Below are 17,404 nucleotides of genomic sequence, written 5' to 3' on the forward strand. Positions count from 1 at the left end.
TTGTTTCAATATTTAAAGAATTTCAATGTACAATCTCATCCATTTAACGTTTTTTTTGAAAATTTAGTTTGATCGGTGCATGATTTGGAACGTAAAGTCACAAGCTGACTGACCGTCAATGTCAACTTTTACAGATGTTTGTATAAGAAGGGTTATGTTTGCGTAAAACAAATAATTCTAATATGAAGTATCATAATATTATCATTTTTATATATTAAAAATAAAAAATATCTCCATAGAAACTTTACGTATGTTAAAGTAACTATCGACCATATATTATGGAAATTATGATCTATTTTAAGAGTGCAGAAATTCGGTTGGGTTCTGTCCAAAGGTTAAGGTTTTGGGCATGAGTTTGGACCATTTGGGAAAAGAAGTTCCCGCCTGACGTGCCACTGACATGGACGAATTTAAACTTCGAGCTGGGGAGAAATTAGATGCACTTCACGTAAGTTATAATTCAAGTTTTCTTACACCTCCTAAACGTATCATACTTACTAGAACCTTCTTCTATTTTTTTTTCGTAAATCGTCAAACATAATTACAAAACTTAGCTTTGATTAATTTCGTGTATTTTACTAAGTTTTATTGTTTATTCAATGTCATTGGCTCAGTTGCAATGAAATGGCCATGAAAATTATGTAACTAATTTGTGCACTAAATATCAGAACTAATTTCTTAGTTTTTAATAATAGATTTTAACTATAATTTATTTTATTATGATTGTAAACACAAACTTTTTAGTACTAAACCTTACTATTTGACTCAAAGGCATTTTCATAGTTACATAGAAAAAAGTAATCCTATCTTAACCATACTAAATTCTGAAAAACAGAGGTTTAATATAATACCAAATATATTATGTTATATTATACTAATAAGAATATATAAGTATTCATTGCAATAATTATCTATGTTTTTCTTTAGTCTTCTAATAGTCTTAGTAGTAGTAGTAGTCTAGTAGTCCTTTAATATGTAGTTATAAAGTTATTTATATAACAATGACATGTATTTGACTTGCAACAGTTTCCGTCTATCAAAATCACATATCAACATAATTAGTTTCAATAAAAGTGTATATAATTAACCTTACTAATATTATGAATGGGAATGTTTCAATGTGTAAATGGATGTATGGATGTTTATTAGAAAGTTTCTCCAGAAAAGCTGCATAGATCTTGCTAAAATTTAGCATAGATGTAGAACATAGCTTGTAAGAACACAGGCTACTAATCAATTTTTTTTTAATTCTATGTGGATGGCGTAGTGGGCCAGAGCTAGTGATATAATAATATGGTATTTAAAATACAATTATTTTTGTAAAATATAACATGTTATATGTTGAGATGTATGGAGGAGTAGTACATATTGTGCTGACCCTATATAGGGCAGGGCATAGATAAGGGCAGGTTGATGATGATGATGATGATGATGAAAATATAACATGTTATATAGACATCTGTAACATTGATAATCAATCTTATTTGTCTCTTGTATATGTATGATGAAAATGAAATGAAATGAAAATGAAAATCTTTATTATTGCACAATTAAGTTTACAATATTCAATGTTGCCTTGGCTCCTCAACTAGTGAAAACTGTATTTAAGAAGCAAAGAACTTATGTGAAATTACATTGTTCTTAGAGAAAACAATAGATTTAATAAATATAAACAATAATTTAGAAATTGATGATGTATTTGTATATTTTATTTGAATGCTATTATATATATTTATAACCCTATCAGCTGTCGCCAACGACTCCATTTGCATGGGATTAAACAGAACAATAGAAATAATGTTAAGTAAGATCTTACAACAATTGGACTTTATTACAATGTTTAAATTGACAACTTAAAACCAGCAGAAAAATGTAGTTCACAATATTGCATTTTTATATTATTAAAATGTGTTATAAAAAATTTCAGGAGGCTGCTAAAGCAGTGGCAAATGGAGGAAAGAATAGAGTACAGGATGTCGCTTCACAAACAACTGAACTCATAAGAAAGGTAAGATTAAAATAAAAATAGGAAAGGTACAAATTCACTAACTAACCACATATACTTTCCACTACAGTAAGACCTGTGTAAATTATATTTATCTCTGTTTTATATAAAGCAATTGAGAGGGATGACTATATGATTTAAATAATATTGTCAGTGAAAGCTTATTCTTTCATCTCATTTCTACAATCAAACAAACAGTCTAGTTTTGTTTTTTATTATTGTATATCATGTTGGCTGGATTTCAATCAAAGATCCTTGACTTAATTTAGAGATTAATGTCGGGCCAATTGTTTTGAACCTTGGATTATGCAATAAAAGTATGATTAATGCAACATTTTATATTAGGGATGTAGTTTTTTTTAAGATTTATCACTTCTGTATTCTGTTGTGATGTTTTATACAAAATGCTTATATCAAACAGAATGAATTCTAGAATGTTCACAACATTAACAATGGTAGACGCCAGCAACAACAACATCAGTTGCACGAATTGGCCTCGCTCAGTAAAATACAACGACCACACAGAAGACAGAAGTGATGTGGAAGTAATTCCGCGTTTCATCTGAGGAGTGTGCCGGAGGCCTAATTTTAGTCTTCTTTTCCTTCCCACCCTTTTCGGTGGATTTGATGGAGGAGGTAGATGCATAGGAAGGTTAAATATTCTCTTTTTGTGCGTCTCCTCCTTCGTCGATTGAGGGTAGGCAACGCATCTGCAATTACGGATGTCTATGGGCAGCGGTCGCTTCGCCATTTCGGCGATTTCATGTGGCCGCTTGCTCGTTCGCCACATTGTAATATAAAAATGAAAGTATACTTGGACAGTCCAATATAAAAAAGATTGTAATTTCCATACCAATACTCTTGAAATGTGAAATTCTTGTTGTGTGGTCATTGCACTGGTAGCAGGCCATTCGTGCATTAGTTAATCCAGCTGTGAAATCTACCACTGTTGTCTTTAAAATTAAATTGTCTTAAATATTAGATTTGAACTCCCTACACTTTTTAATATCATGTCTTATTGATAGGGTTTTTAGCACTCATCAGACTAAACATGGAATAACTTACACACTACTGGGTTCTGTGATATTACACCTAGCGAGAGGGTTATACAAACTCTACTGTTGACTTTTAAAGTTATCTTAACATTGCAGATACATGAAGCGTTCTTAGAATTATGGCAGAACGAGTTATTCATTGAGAGCAGAGAACGTGTTGGTGTGTGGACGAGAGATGCGGTACAACGGATCAAAGATGGCGCCCCACCGCTGTCGCCTGTACTACTTTATGAAGAACTGGTGGCACTGTTTAAGGATAGAAGTGAGTTAGGCTTTTTATTTCTCTTTAAATACAACTAGAAACTACCAATCGGATTTGAATAGTTATTTTTCCATTTCATACTCATATTATTATGAAGGTTATCAGTGATTCCCAGAGTTGTCCAGATAGACCCTTAGGGGAGTTGTTGAAAGTTTACAAGTTGAAGAAAAATAGCAGCAAAGAAAACTAAAACGATTTAGAAAAGGGTATACGAGAAAAAAGTTTATGAATGGTGGCAAACTTGAATTCGCCGAAAAAGCGAAGCCTTGCCAGCCTTTAATTGATGGAGGAGGAAATGCACAGAAATAGAATATTTTACCTTTCCTACATGTCCCTTCCTCCATCAAATCCACTTCCTCTTTCCATCCTTTCTAAAATTAGGCCTTTGGCACGTCCACTCACCAAACGCGAAATTACTTCCCCTTGACAATTGTCTTCTGTGTGATCGTGGCCTTGCACCGGACGAGCCGATCAATTCGTTTCAATAGATGATGTTGACCATTCGACAAATTGCAACAGATGTTGTTGCTGGCTCTACAATTGTCAAAAAGGTGGTCTATATTTGTTGCAGTGTGGCGTCGAAGCGTGGCTTTATTCGCATGTGGCGTAGTACTTGGCGGTAGTGCGGGGTTATTACTAGGTCTGCGGGCGTCGGGCCGCGTACCGAGTGGACCACATGCGCGGGCGCTACTCGCTCAGCCCGATAGAGCGGTACTGTTAGTGGACGATGCGGTAACGCCAGGTTTGCATTACATATAGTGAGTGTTGTTTCTCCTAGTTTGTGATTCATTTCTAATTTACGTACAAATTTGCTATAGTAATTTTCAGATATCTTGACCGCTCTAAACTTTGCGCGAGTCGCTGCGCAGTACACGTGGGGGTAAGGCACTGTGTAGTGCACAGATATTCTTGGGCCGCCAAGATATTTGAAAACAATATTGTTTTCGATAGTACTTTTTATTTAGCCGCTACTAATTGTACTCGGTTGAAACTCACTTTTAATTTATCCACTAGTATTTATTAAATATTTTCGTTCATCACGTTTTGCTTTCTTGTGTTGTCTTTAAAGCGCGATGTACCAATGTTACAAAGTCGAGGTTATTAATTTTGTGAATTATTGTGTTGTATAAGGGGCGGGTCCGGGTGAGGTATTAGTACGGGTACAAGCGTTCAGCGTGTGCGCACGGGATCGCGCTGTGCTCCGCGGGCGCGCCGCCGCTCTACGACCGCTCATCACCCGCTCACAACTATCTATTGGAAGGGGATTTGCTGGTAAAAAAAAAAAATAGTTTTTAACGAATGAAACTAGTTTTTAATTAATAAACCACTTACAATATTTTATGTATCCATTTTTCTCAGTCTTCATTAACTCATCATCTTACTTCTTACTAATATTATAAATGCGGATGTTTAGATGGATGGATGTTTGTTTCTTTGAAGGTATCTCCAGATCGGCAAAACGTATCTTGATGAAATTTGGTACAGATGTAGAACATAGTCTGGAAGTACACATAGGCTACTTATTAAGGCTGAAATTTATAGTCGGTACTTGGACTTTGCTTAGACTTATCTTACGAGTTTGAAATTTATAATCACATGCTAAGTTTACCTTAGACGTTTGCTTAGCAAATGCTAAGTCACCAAAATCGTTGACTTAGCGAAATCTTACACGTTTCTCGACTTCACTTTTTTATACGATAAGGTGTCAAATGAGCAGGTGACCATTTAAATTCGTTGAAATTGCGAAGCGACCGCCGCTTATGGACATCCGTAATTGCAGATACGTTGCCTACATTTAATCGATGGAGGGACAGAAAGGGTATATTTCCCCTTCTTAGGCGTCCACTCTTTCGTCAAATCCGCTTCCCCTTCCCATCATTTCCTTATAAGAAAAGGGTGGAATAATGAAGAGGACTAAATTTAGGCCTCAGACACGCCCATTCATCAGACGAAACAAGGAATTACTCCCACTTCACGCCTGTCTTCTGTGTGGTCGAGGTATTTCACCGGGCGAGCCGACCCATACGTGCAAAAGATGTTGTTGTTGCTGGTGTTTCCCACTGTTCTACGATTTCGAAGGAGTTTACTAATATGCATTTGGAATTATATCCATATGAATTTGTCATTGTTATGGCTGTTTCGGAGTATGTGCGTACTTTGAACCTTTTTTATATATTTTGGATTCACCTGATGACCACTCCGTTTCCAAGGATTATGTACCTGCCTACTTTACAAATACTTCTTTCTCCCATCAAAGAATTTCAATTTTGCTTACGACATGGATTGCTACAATAAAATAAACAAACAAAAACCATATTCTGAACATTTAAGAAATATATTTATTAATAGGCCATGCAAGTTGTTAGTGCTACCCGATTATTCCAATTTGCGTATGTAGGTAGATAGGGAAACGTATAAATTGCAGTAGAAGTTGACTCAATTTTCTTGAAACTTTATCTATGATGACGTACAGTGTAGGTTGGCTTAAGCCTGGTAAATCTCCACAAACAGTCTACAACAGAAAGAAGAAAATTAGTACAAAAAATAATACCAAAGAAAAACGGTTTCTTCTAAAGTATACATGATTATTTTTATTACCAGGAAAATAAATATAGTATTACTTATTGCCGGTACTGATCATATTTACCTGTTGATGCGATGTTCCAAGCTTGTCAATTTTTTCTATTCGAGACAATATCCTCAAAAATCCATTCGAAAATCTTTGTTAGTTCGTTAGCCAAATCCAAATGAAAGATAGTAAGTAGTAGAAAGTATGGAAAGTCCGTAAGAATACGGGTCCAGGGTAAACATCAAAGGATGGAATCTTTATATGTCCAGGTAGATAAGCCAAATTCCAGAAGAAATGCATAATATGATAGAAAAGATATTAACCTCAACAATAACAAAATCTATTTTATTTTGTTGTTATGGGTTTGACGTTGTCATTTACTTTGACAAGTCAAATAATCTCGTTCCGTTCTACCGTATACCTAACCATAATTTTACAAAAGTGTTAATTTAAAAATGTTAATTTCGTCGTTGCTCATAATTTCGATAGCAAATTATAAATAAATGCAACTATTCGATTAAATTAATAAGTTAAATGATATATGGATCATGTATTTTAAATATATTTTTTCTAAATACTGAGAAGTACCAAGAAGATATTGTGCGAATAGAAATTTTTTGAAACTCTCTTGCTTAGCAAAATCACTGTTGCCACCTTGACTACTTCAAAATGTGCTTAAAGACCTGTTAGAATATGGCTAAATATACTATCTTTTTAAAAAGTCCTCCAAGTATTAAATGTGGCCTATTAAAGTGGATACTCGTTGTTATGAATGCCGAACTAAATTATATTAAAAAATATATAAAAATATATATTACCTTTGATTTTTTGAATACGTCTAAAATGCATCATGTTCATTTTTAAATTCCATTTATATCTATATAAGTTAATATGGTAATAAAAATAATGATATATGCTAAATGAAGAAAAATGTGCTAAACGTACTAAAACTCTGCCAAATTTTGGATAAAATATGCTAAATTGGCAACACTGACAAAATCTCAGCCCAGAACGACTATAAATTCGAATCTGAGATAACTTTAAGCAAATGCTTAGATGAGTTTGCCATAAGATAAACCTAAGTCAAGTCGGAGCTAAGTCCGAGTACCGACTATAAATTTCAGCCTAAGTTTTCTTTTAATTCCGCGCAGAGGGAGTCGCGGGCGATAACTAGTTGCTAATATTTGTCACTCGAACGAAATTCATTTTTTATTGTTGATCGTAACTCACCTTAATTTTCAGTACTATTTGTTTTCGATCGATATGTCTAAGTATTTAATAAATTGAAAAATTTACTGTGATGTTATTTTTAATATATCTAGGTGTGGTACTGGACGCGGGGCCCGGGGTGGCGTTAGAGTTAGGGGATGAAGTGTGGGGCTGTGTCAGTGAGTGGAGCGGAGGTGCTGCCAGTGAACTGCTCACCATCAGAAGGTCAGTGCTCACCACAACTCACTACTTCTCACCACTACTATTGTCACAAAGTAACTGTTAAATAGTGTTGAATCAATAAAAAAAAAATAGTCTACTTTTTCGTATCAAAATTTTGTAGAAACTTGAAACAATTAAAAATTTCTTTTTAGTTTAGTATTGTGACATAATTTGTGTAATATTATAAATGCGAATGTTTGGATGAATGGATGATGGATGTTTATTTCAAGGTATATCCTGAAAGTCTGTATGGATTTCGCTGAAATTTGGCATTGGTGTAGAATATAGTCAGGAATAACACATAGACTAATTAAGTTTTCCACGCGGTTGGAGTCGCGGGCTACAGCTAGTAATGTATATAAATAACAATAAAGTACAGCGCCATTTTTTCCTTCACCCATTTTACTAAATAACCAACATTTTTATCTTCAGTACTCGTGTCAGCAAACGTCCTCGTGGCTTAGCAGCGGACACCGCCGCGTCTCTACCCTGGGCGGGGACTCTGGCATTAGAGGCACTGGATAAAGCTCCATACGGACTCGATGGATGGAAGGGAAAAAGGTCAGTTATCTATTTATATAAAAGAAATCACAACACGAACCAATTTAAGAAGAACTCATTGAATACTAATTTTCAAAATTAAACATTAATGTGAGATAAGATTCGACTGTGATTTACTAAGAAAACATAACAGATGCAAATTTAAATATATATATTTTTTATGTTATATGGCAAATTCGCCAAAATAGCGAAGTGACCACTGACCATAGACATGCAGGTGCTTTGCCTACCTTCAATCAACGGAAGAGGGGACTTACGCCTAATTAGATCTCTCCCTTCCCACTTCTATCTGATAATAAAAGGATGGGAAGAGGAAGTGGATTTGATTGAGGAGGGGGATAGGAAAGGGATATATCTCCAGTGCTTCCCCTCCTCTGTCGATTTAATGTAGGCAACGCAAATGCAAAGACGGTAGTAGTAGAATTTCTTTATGAAAACGTCATAGATTAGTTAATGTTTGCAGAGTGGCCATTATCGGAGCGACGACGGGCGAAGGCCTAGCGCTCCTGCAGCTGCTGAGCCGCAAGGGAGCCCGCGCCTGCACCGCCGCGCCGCACTCACATCGCACCACGCTACATGACTTTGGTAAACATAATCTTAGTAACAGAAAAAAAAACTCTAATTTTACAAAAGAAACTTGTTCCAGTTTTACAAGGATGGGAATAATCCACTCCAATTTTACTAGAAGAGTAAGATTTTTTTACAATTTTACGAGGTATTAAGGTGAAATAGAACAATTACTCAAATTTTACAGAACTGAAATGATTCCTCCCTTAGTTGTTTTTTTTACAAATAGAGAGTGAAATATTTACACAATTTTACAAAGAGAGATAGAAAATGTTACTCAAATTTTACAAAAAAAAAGATCGTTTGCTTCAGTTTTTTTTTTTTGATACTTAATAAACGTTATTTTTTGAATTAGGTTGTGCAGAATTCATAGAGACGGATGGATCGCGGTCGTGGGCTGGCATAGAGGCGAGTGCTGTACGCGCCGGTCTTTGGGACGCGCTCTTCTGCTGCGACGCGCACCACACCCCGCCCGCCGCGCCGCACCACCTCGCCGCGCTCCTCAAGTACGCACTCATACATACATACATACATACATACAGCGCCGGTCTTTGGGACGCGCTCTTCTGCTGCGACGCGCACCACACCCCGCCCGCCGCGCCGCACCACCTCGCCGCGCTCCTCAAGTACGCACTCATACATACATACATACATACAGCGCCGGTCTTTGGGACGCGCTCTTCTGCTGCGACGCGCACCACACCCCGCCCGCCGCGCCGCACCACCTCGCCGCGCTCCTCAAGTACGCACTCATACATACATACATACATACAGCGCCGGTCTTTGGGACGCGCTCTTCTGCTGCGACGCGCACCACACCCCGCCCGCCGCGGCGCACCACACCCCGCCCGCCGCGCCGCACCACCTCGCCGCGCTCCTCAAGTACGCACTCATACATACATACATACATACAGCGCCGGTCTTTGGGACGCGCTCTTCTGCTGCGACGCGCACCACACCCCGCCCGCCGCGCCGCACCACCTCGCCGCGCTCCTCAAGTACGCACTCATACATACATACATACATACATACAGCGCCGGTCTTTGGGACGCGCTCTTCTGCTGCGACGCGCACCACACCCCGCCCGCCGCGGCGCACCACACCCCGCCCGCCGCGCCGCACCACCTCGCCGCGCTCCTCAAGTACGCACTCATACATACATACATACATACAGCGCCGGTCTTTGGGACGCGCTCTTCTGCTGCGACGCGCACCACACCCCGCCCGCCGCGCCGCACCACCTCGCCGCGCTCCTCAAGTACGCACTCATACATACATACATACATACATACAGCGCCGGTCTTTGGGACGCGCTCTTCTGCTGCGACGCGCACCACACCCCGCCCGCCGCGCCGCACCACCTCGCCGCGCTCCTCAAGTACGCACTCATACATACATACATACATACATACAGCGCCGGTCTTTGGGACGCGCTCTTCTGCTGCGACGCGCACCACACCCCGCGCTCCTCAAGTACGCACTCATACATACATACATACATACAGCGCCGGTCTTTGGGACGCGCTCTTCTGCTGCGACGCGCACCACCTCGCCGCGCTCCTCAAGTACGCACTCATACATACATACATACATACAGCGCCGGTCTTTGGGACGCGCTCTTCTGCTGCGACGCGCACCACACCCCGCCCGCCGCGCCGCACCACCTCGCCGCGCTCCTCAAGTACGCACTCATACATACATACATACATACAGCGCCGGTCTTTGGGACGCGCTCTTCTGCTGCGACGCGCACCACACCCCGCCCGCCGCGCCGCACCACCTCGCCGCGCTCCTCAAGTACGCACTCATACATACATACATACATACATACAGCGCCGGTCTTTGGGACGCGCTCTTCTGCTGCGACGCGCACCACACCCCGCCCGCCGCGCCGCACCACCTCGCCGCGCTCCTCAAGTACGCACTCATACATACATACATACATACAGCGCCGGTCTTTGGGACGCGCTCTTCTGCTGCGACGCGCACCACACCCCGCCCGCCGCGCCGCACCACCTCGCCGCGCTCCTCAAGTACGCACTCATACATACATACATACATACATACAGCGCCGGTCTTTGGGACGCGCTCTTCTGCTGCGACGCGCACCACACCCCGCCCGCCGCGCCGCACCACCTCGCCGCGCTCCTCAAGTACGCACTCATACATACATACATACATACATACAGCGCCGGTCTTTGGGACGCGCTCTTCTGCTGCGACGCGCACCACACCCCGCCCGCCGCGCCGCACCACCTCGCCGCGCTCCTCAAGTACGCACTCATACATACATACATACATACATACAGCGCCGGTCTTTGGGACGCGCTCTTCTGCTGCGACGCGCACCACACCCCGCCCGCCGCGCCGCACCACCTCGCCGCGCTCCTCAAGTACGCACTCATACATACATACATACATACATACATACAGCGCCGGTCTTTGGGACGCGCTCTTCTGCTGCGACGCGCACCACACCCCGCCCGCCGCGCCGCACCACCTCGCCGCGCTCCTCAAGTACGCACTCATACATACATACATACATACATACAGCGCCGGTCTTTGGGACGCGCTCTTCTGCTGCGACGCGCACCACACCCCGCCCGCCGCGCCGCACCACCTCGCCGCGCTCCTCAAGTACGCACTCATACATACATACATACATACAGCGCCGGTCTTTGGGACGCGCTCTTCTGCTGCGACGCGCACCACACCCCGCCCGCCGCGCCGCACCACCTCGCCGCGCTCCTCAAGTACGCACTCATACATACATACATACATACAGCGCCGGTCTTTGGGACGCGCACCACACCCCGCCCGCCGCGGCGCACCACACCCCGCCCGCCGCGCCGCACCACCTCGCCGCGCTCCTCAAGTACGCACTCATACATACATACATACATACATACAGCGCCGGTCTTTGGGACGCGCTCTTCTGCTGCGACGCGCACCACACCCCGCCCGCCGCGCCGCACCACCTCGCCGCGCTCCTCAAGTACGCACTCATACATACATACATACATACATACAGCGCCGGACTTTGGGACGCGCTCTTCTGCTGCGACGCGCACCACACCCCGCCCGCCGCGCCGCACCACCTCGCCGCGCTCCTCAAGTACGCACTCATACATACATACATACATACATACATACATACAGCGCCGGTCTTTGGGACGCGCTCTTCTGCTGCGACGCGCACCACACCCCGCCCGCCGCGCCGCACCACCTCGCCGCGCTCCTCAAGTACGCACTCATACATACATACATACATACATACAGCGCCGGTCTTTGGGACGCGCTCTTCTGCTGCGACGCGCACCACACCCCGCCCGCCGCGCCGCACCACCTCGCCGCGCTCCTCAAGTACGCACTCATACATACATACATACATACATACAGCGCCGGTCTTTGGGACGCGCTCTTCTGCCGCGCCGCACCACCTCGCCGCGCTCCTCAAGTACGCACTCATACATACATACATACATACAGCGCCGGTCTTTGGGACGCGCTCTTCTGCTGCGACGCGCACCACACCCCGCCCGCCGCGCCGCACCACCTCGCCGCGCTCCTCAAGTACGCACTCATACATACATACATACATACAGCGCCGGTCTTTGGGACGCGCTCTTCTGCTGCGACGCGCACCACACCCCGCCCGCCGCGCCGCACCACCTCGCCGCGCTCCTCAAGTACGCACTCATACATACATACATACATACAGCGCCGGTCTTTGGGACGCACTCTTCTGCTGCGACGCGCACCACACCCCGCCCGCCGCGCCGCGCCACCTCGCCGCGCTCCTCAAGTACGCACTCATACATACATACATACAGCGCCGGTCTTTGGGACGCGCTCTTCTGCTGCGACGCGCACCACACCCCGCCCGCCGCGCCGCACCACCTCGCCGCGCTCCTCAAGTACGCACTCATACATACATACATACATACATACAGCGCCGGACTTTGGGACGCGCTCTTCTGCTGCGACGCGCACCACACCCCGCCCGCCGCGCCGCACCACCTCGCCGCGCTCCTCAAGTACGCACTCATACATACATACATACATACAGCGCCGGTCTTTGGGACGCGCTCTTCTGCTGCGACGCGCACCACACCCCGCCCGCCGCGCCGCACCACCTCGCCGCGCTCCTCAAGTACGCACTCATACATACATACATACATACAGCGCCGGACTTTGGGACGCGCTCTTCTGCTGCGACGCGCACCACACCCCGCCCGCCGCGCCGCACCACCTCGCCGCGCTCCTCAAGTACGCACTCATACATACATACATACATACAGCGCCGGTCTTTGGGACGCGCTCTTCTGCTGCGACGCGCACCACACCCCGCCCGCCGCGCCGCACCACCTCGCCGCGCTCCTCAAGTACGCACTCATACATACATACATACATACATACAGCGCCGGACTTTGGGACGCGCTCTTCTGCTGCGACGCGCACCACACCCCGCCCGCCGCGCCGCACCACCTCGCCGCGCTCCTCAAGTACGCACTCATACATACATACATACATACATACATACATAGCCGGTCTTTGGGACGCGCTCTTCTGCTGCGACGCGCACCACACCCCGCCCCGCCCGCCGCGCCGCGCCGCACGTCTAGGTTAAGCAAGCGAAGTACAACTAGTGCACCGAGCCACGCCAGAGCCAAGACTGACTTTCAAATAATGTTGCACGTCTTTTATAGTGGCAGAGCTAGTAGTGGGGAGAGTGGGGGCATCGAATGACGCAATCGGTGCACGTGATGTCTACAGTTTCGCTCGGATGGCGCGCGGGCGCCGACACATACATATTGTGGTATTCATCCACGGAGTTACAAAATATAGTAATGTACCTAGCAAGTAACTTGAACACGACCAAACAATTATAAAATGACGGATGACAACTGAAAATGTACAAAAATATGTCATCTACTATTTTGTGAAGACGGCCATTTTTGATTTATTATAGTGCACTATACTCTACTAGTCGAGTCCTTCCATTTGATATCCATGTTGCAGTGGTTATACAAAAATATGTGATCCGCCATTTTGTAATCACGATCTGGATTTTTATTTTAGTATTGTACAAACGTTGTAAAATCCAATTCAAAATATTAACTAAAAAATCAAAAATTAATTACTAAAAGAAGTTTTTTTTTATTATTTATTATTTTACATTGTATTTCTTAGGTCGACGGCTCCAAAACGCGCGTTCATAGACTTGCGACCGAGCGTGTTGTTAACAGATCGCCTGCCTACCCCACTTTGGCTACTGTTCTGTGCCACTTTCTATACTTTTAAAGTATTAAGAGTAAGTTAAATTGTTTTACAAAAATTTTTCTTTAAATTATTTCTTGTATGTTTTTTACTAGCTGTCGCCTGCGACTCTGTCCGTGAGGTCTTAAAAAAACATAATAAGCAGCCTATGTCTTTTTCCAGATTATGATCTACATCTATGCCAAATTTCATTGAGATCAATTGAGCTGTTCTGGAGATACCTTCAAACAAACAGTCATCCTTCCATCCATTTATACTTTATCATCTATCTATATATATAAAGGAAAGTGGTGTTAGTTACACTATTTATTACTCAAGATAGGTCGAACTGATTTAGCTGAAAATTGATGGGGAGGTAGCTTAGAACTAGGAGACGGACATAGGAACTTTTTTATCTTGTGTGCATTTTTTTTTTATTCCGCGCGGACGAAGTCGCGGGTAAGTTAGTTTATAATAAGTAAGTTATTATAGTAAGATATGTGGTTTAATATTTATCAATGTGGAACTAAAACAGTCATCAGTTCTCGCTCTCGAGGAAGTCCCATTTTTAGGTGTCACTAGGCCTTTGTCAATCATTCTGGTTTTGTGTTTGTTGGTTGCTGTTAGAAGTATGGACGCCTACGCAACATAAATAGCAAACATATTTGTTCAATACTTCAACTGTAAAAATCGTTAGGCTCATTACATAAATTATTCTCGTGTTAATTAAATAGTTAAATTATTATAATCGCCTTTGTTTTCATTTCATCAGTTGCTTCCTTAAACTATATTTTTTTTTATTATTTAAATAATTAGACATTATCAAGATCCATTAGTATGTATGTTTGTCAGCGTTTCCTGGGTCTTGGCAGCCACACGGACTGGATGGAACTGGACTGGCAGCTGTCTCCAGGACTGGACCAGCTCGCTGCACTGGTTGACTCCGGGTACCTCACACCCGCACTCGATAAGGTATGTACTCCTAGTACTAATTGTCGCCCGCAGATCCGTTCCCGCGGAATAAAAAAAAATTTATAAGTAGCCTATGTGTTCTTTCAGACTATGTTCTACATCTGTGCTTAATTTCAGCAAAATCCATCCAAACTACTACTAACAAATATCCATCCATCCAAACTTTCGCAATTATAATATTAGTAAGAAGCTTGTACATTGTAGATGCTTTTACAATAGTCAAATTGAGGCATTTAAATCGCTAAATCTTACTTATATTATAAATTCGACTGTTTAGATGGATGGATGGATGAATGTTTGTTTGAAGGTATCTCAGACGGATCAACGGATTTTGATGAAATTTAGCACAGGTGTAGAAAATAGTCTAGAAGAACACATAGGCTACTTATAAAGTTATTTTCTTAATTCCGCACAGACGGAGTCGCGGGCAACAGCTAGTTAATAATCGTTAAAAATGCCTCCACTTCTCCAATCTAGAATCCCTAGCTCAGGTCTAACTACGTCCGTAAAGTCAATTGAATAATTTTAAATCGGGTAAATAACACACCATAAAAGTATTACTGAAAAAGAAAATGGAAATCTGACAGGGAAGGGGATGTAAATGTAATTTTTTTTAACGTATGAACATATTATTCATATAATTTTTTAAATCTGAATTTGTCTTATTTTTTTTTGGTCTACGTAAATTTAATTAAATTATAATATTTTCAGGTGTACCTACCCCAAGACTTCGAAGCGGCGTTAGCGCACGCGTGCAGTGATGATGCTATCGGTACCACCGTCATTAGGTTCCCGTAATCTTATTAAAGAATAGAAGAAGAAAAGAACCTTCTTACAAACGGAATGTCTACTGTAAGATGTAAGTCTTCCGACTTGACGACGGTCCAAGTGACTTTAGTAACTTTGAACGACGGTCCAAGTGACTTTAGTAACTTTGAACGACGGTCCAAGTGACTTTAGTAACTTTGAACGACGGTCCAAGTGACTTTAGTAACTTTGAACGACGGTCCAAGTGACTTTAGTAACTTTGAACGACGGTCCAAGTGACTTTAGTAACTTTGAACGACGGTCCAAGTGACTTTAGTAACTTTGAACGTCGGTCCATTTTATGAAAGGCCTACAATGAAATGTCGAAACGATTTAGCGTATAATTTTTTTTATTTAAGTGTTTTAGCGAAAATCATTTTTTTTAATATTTATTAGTCACAAATTAATATTCTCGATTGATATGTCGATTGTATAAAATTTAAAAACGGTGACTTTTCATTTTTGAGAATTTTAATTTTTACATAGTTAAAAAATTGCCAGATAAAAGCGGTTTTCTAATGAGGTAATTTAAAACTGGTATCATTTTTAATAGAATATGTAATATTTTGAAATTTTCCGGACCTAACTTGAATAAAAACTTAGTTTATATACTTACCTTTCTATTCTATAACTTCCGATTTAAGTTAATTTTTTCCCCTTATTTATTTATCTTTACAAAAAAAAAATTAATTTCCGAAATTTAAATCGAATTGTATACGAATATTTAAAATTTAATTTTAGTTAAATATTGAATTAATTAAAACTTAAGTTGGTTGTTATTTGATATATTACATATTTATAAATGTATATTTTTTTTTAATTACGTTTGTTATATTTATACAAAGAAATGTCTAAAGCACAAAAGTTTTATGAATGTAAACGTTGGCACAAAGGACATTTATGTATTAACAAATAACCAAAGAAATAATTTAAATGAATTAAACATCACAAATAATTTTTCATATTCTGTAATTTTTAATATTTTCGAAATAATTATTATGAAATATTTTTTAATGTCATATTATATTATTTTTGTATCAAAAATTTAACCATTATTTAAAGAATATAAAATTGTCGATGATAACTTCTTATTAATTTAATTTCAATGTAAAATTTGTAATGTTTTTGTAAATATTTTTAAATAATAATAGTTCCAAATTCCGTTGTGATCAAAGACTGTTCAAAACGCAATGTTACTAAACAGATCTGTATATAAATATACAAATGCCATATAAATGTAACAATATTTTTAATTGTAATATTAATATTACAATATTTTAAATTGTAACATAAATATTACAATAATTTAAATTTTAACATTAATGTTACAATATTTACAAGTGTAACATAAATGTATCAATGGGTCTTTGCACATGAATAATATATAAGATGGATTTTCACTGATATTTGGATCGAAGAAATTTTATTATAGAAATGTTTTGAAACATGCATATTTTTTAATAAAATTTGTATTTTATGAACAAGAAAAAAAACAGTTGACTTCAAATTTGTGACCACGGAATTTTATCTTAATGATCTATATTAAAAAGTTTGGCCAAATTTTTATGTTACATTTAAAAATTATTTGTGTGCATTGACCAAGGGTTTAGATGCTAAATGTAAATTTTAATAAAAATTATCAGTTACCTATAAACCTCCTAGTTATGTACATATGAATGTAATATAATAAATCGTATGTAATTAGATAAGATTGTTATTTTGAAATAAATGTTTTTATAATAATTACTACGCGCAGTTATTATTTCGTCACTAAGGAACACCCTTAGTGTTGTCGCATACTTGTCATTGACCACTTAACGTTTCAGTAAGACTGTTTTATATTATTACTTACGTATTAAACGTATCTTGACGAAATCTATATCTATATATATATATATAAAAGAAAGTCGTGTTAG

At 41.0% G+C, this 17,404-nt stretch overlaps 1 protein-coding gene across 1 annotated transcript; it reads left to right on the top strand.

Moving 5' to 3' along the window:
• Positions 1-221: 221 nt before the first annotated feature.
• Positions 222-15,810, top strand: LOC106714924 (reticulon-4-interacting protein 1, mitochondrial). The gene is made up of 12 exons (XM_045684480.1): positions 222-448; positions 1,928-2,008; positions 3,157-3,322; positions 3,894-4,064; positions 4,454-4,594; positions 7,214-7,325; positions 7,755-7,883; positions 8,347-8,468; positions 8,806-8,956; positions 13,644-13,764; positions 14,562-14,681; positions 15,393-15,810. The coding sequence occupies exons 1-12, from the start codon at positions 401-403 to the stop codon at positions 15,477-15,479; spliced, it is 1,449 nt and encodes a 482-aa protein (XP_045540436.1). The 5' UTR covers positions 222-400; the 3' UTR covers positions 15,480-15,810.
• Positions 15,811-17,404: the final 1,594 nt, after the last annotated feature.

Source organism: Papilio machaon, chromosome 26, assembly GCF_912999745.1.
Source record: "Papilio machaon chromosome 26, ilPapMach1.1, whole genome shotgun sequence".
Taxonomy (NCBI): domain Eukaryota; kingdom Metazoa; phylum Arthropoda; class Insecta; order Lepidoptera; family Papilionidae; genus Papilio; species Papilio machaon.

What these genes read in the sequence shown, in the direction of transcription:
- LOC106714924 (XM_045684480.1), top strand. Translation starts at nt 401, where the DNA reads ATGGACGAATTTAAACTTCGAGCTGGGGAGAAATTAGATGCACTTCAC. An exon ending in CAACTGAACTCATAAGAAAG is followed by an intron (nt 2,009 to 3,156) that starts GTAAGATTAAAA and finishes TTAACATTGCAG; the next exon opens with ATACATGAAGCGTTCTTAGA. An exon ending in TATTGGAAGGGGATTTGCTG is followed by an intron (nt 4,595 to 7,213) that starts GTAAAAAAAAAA and finishes TAATATATCTAG; the next exon opens with GTGTGGTACTGGACGCGGGG.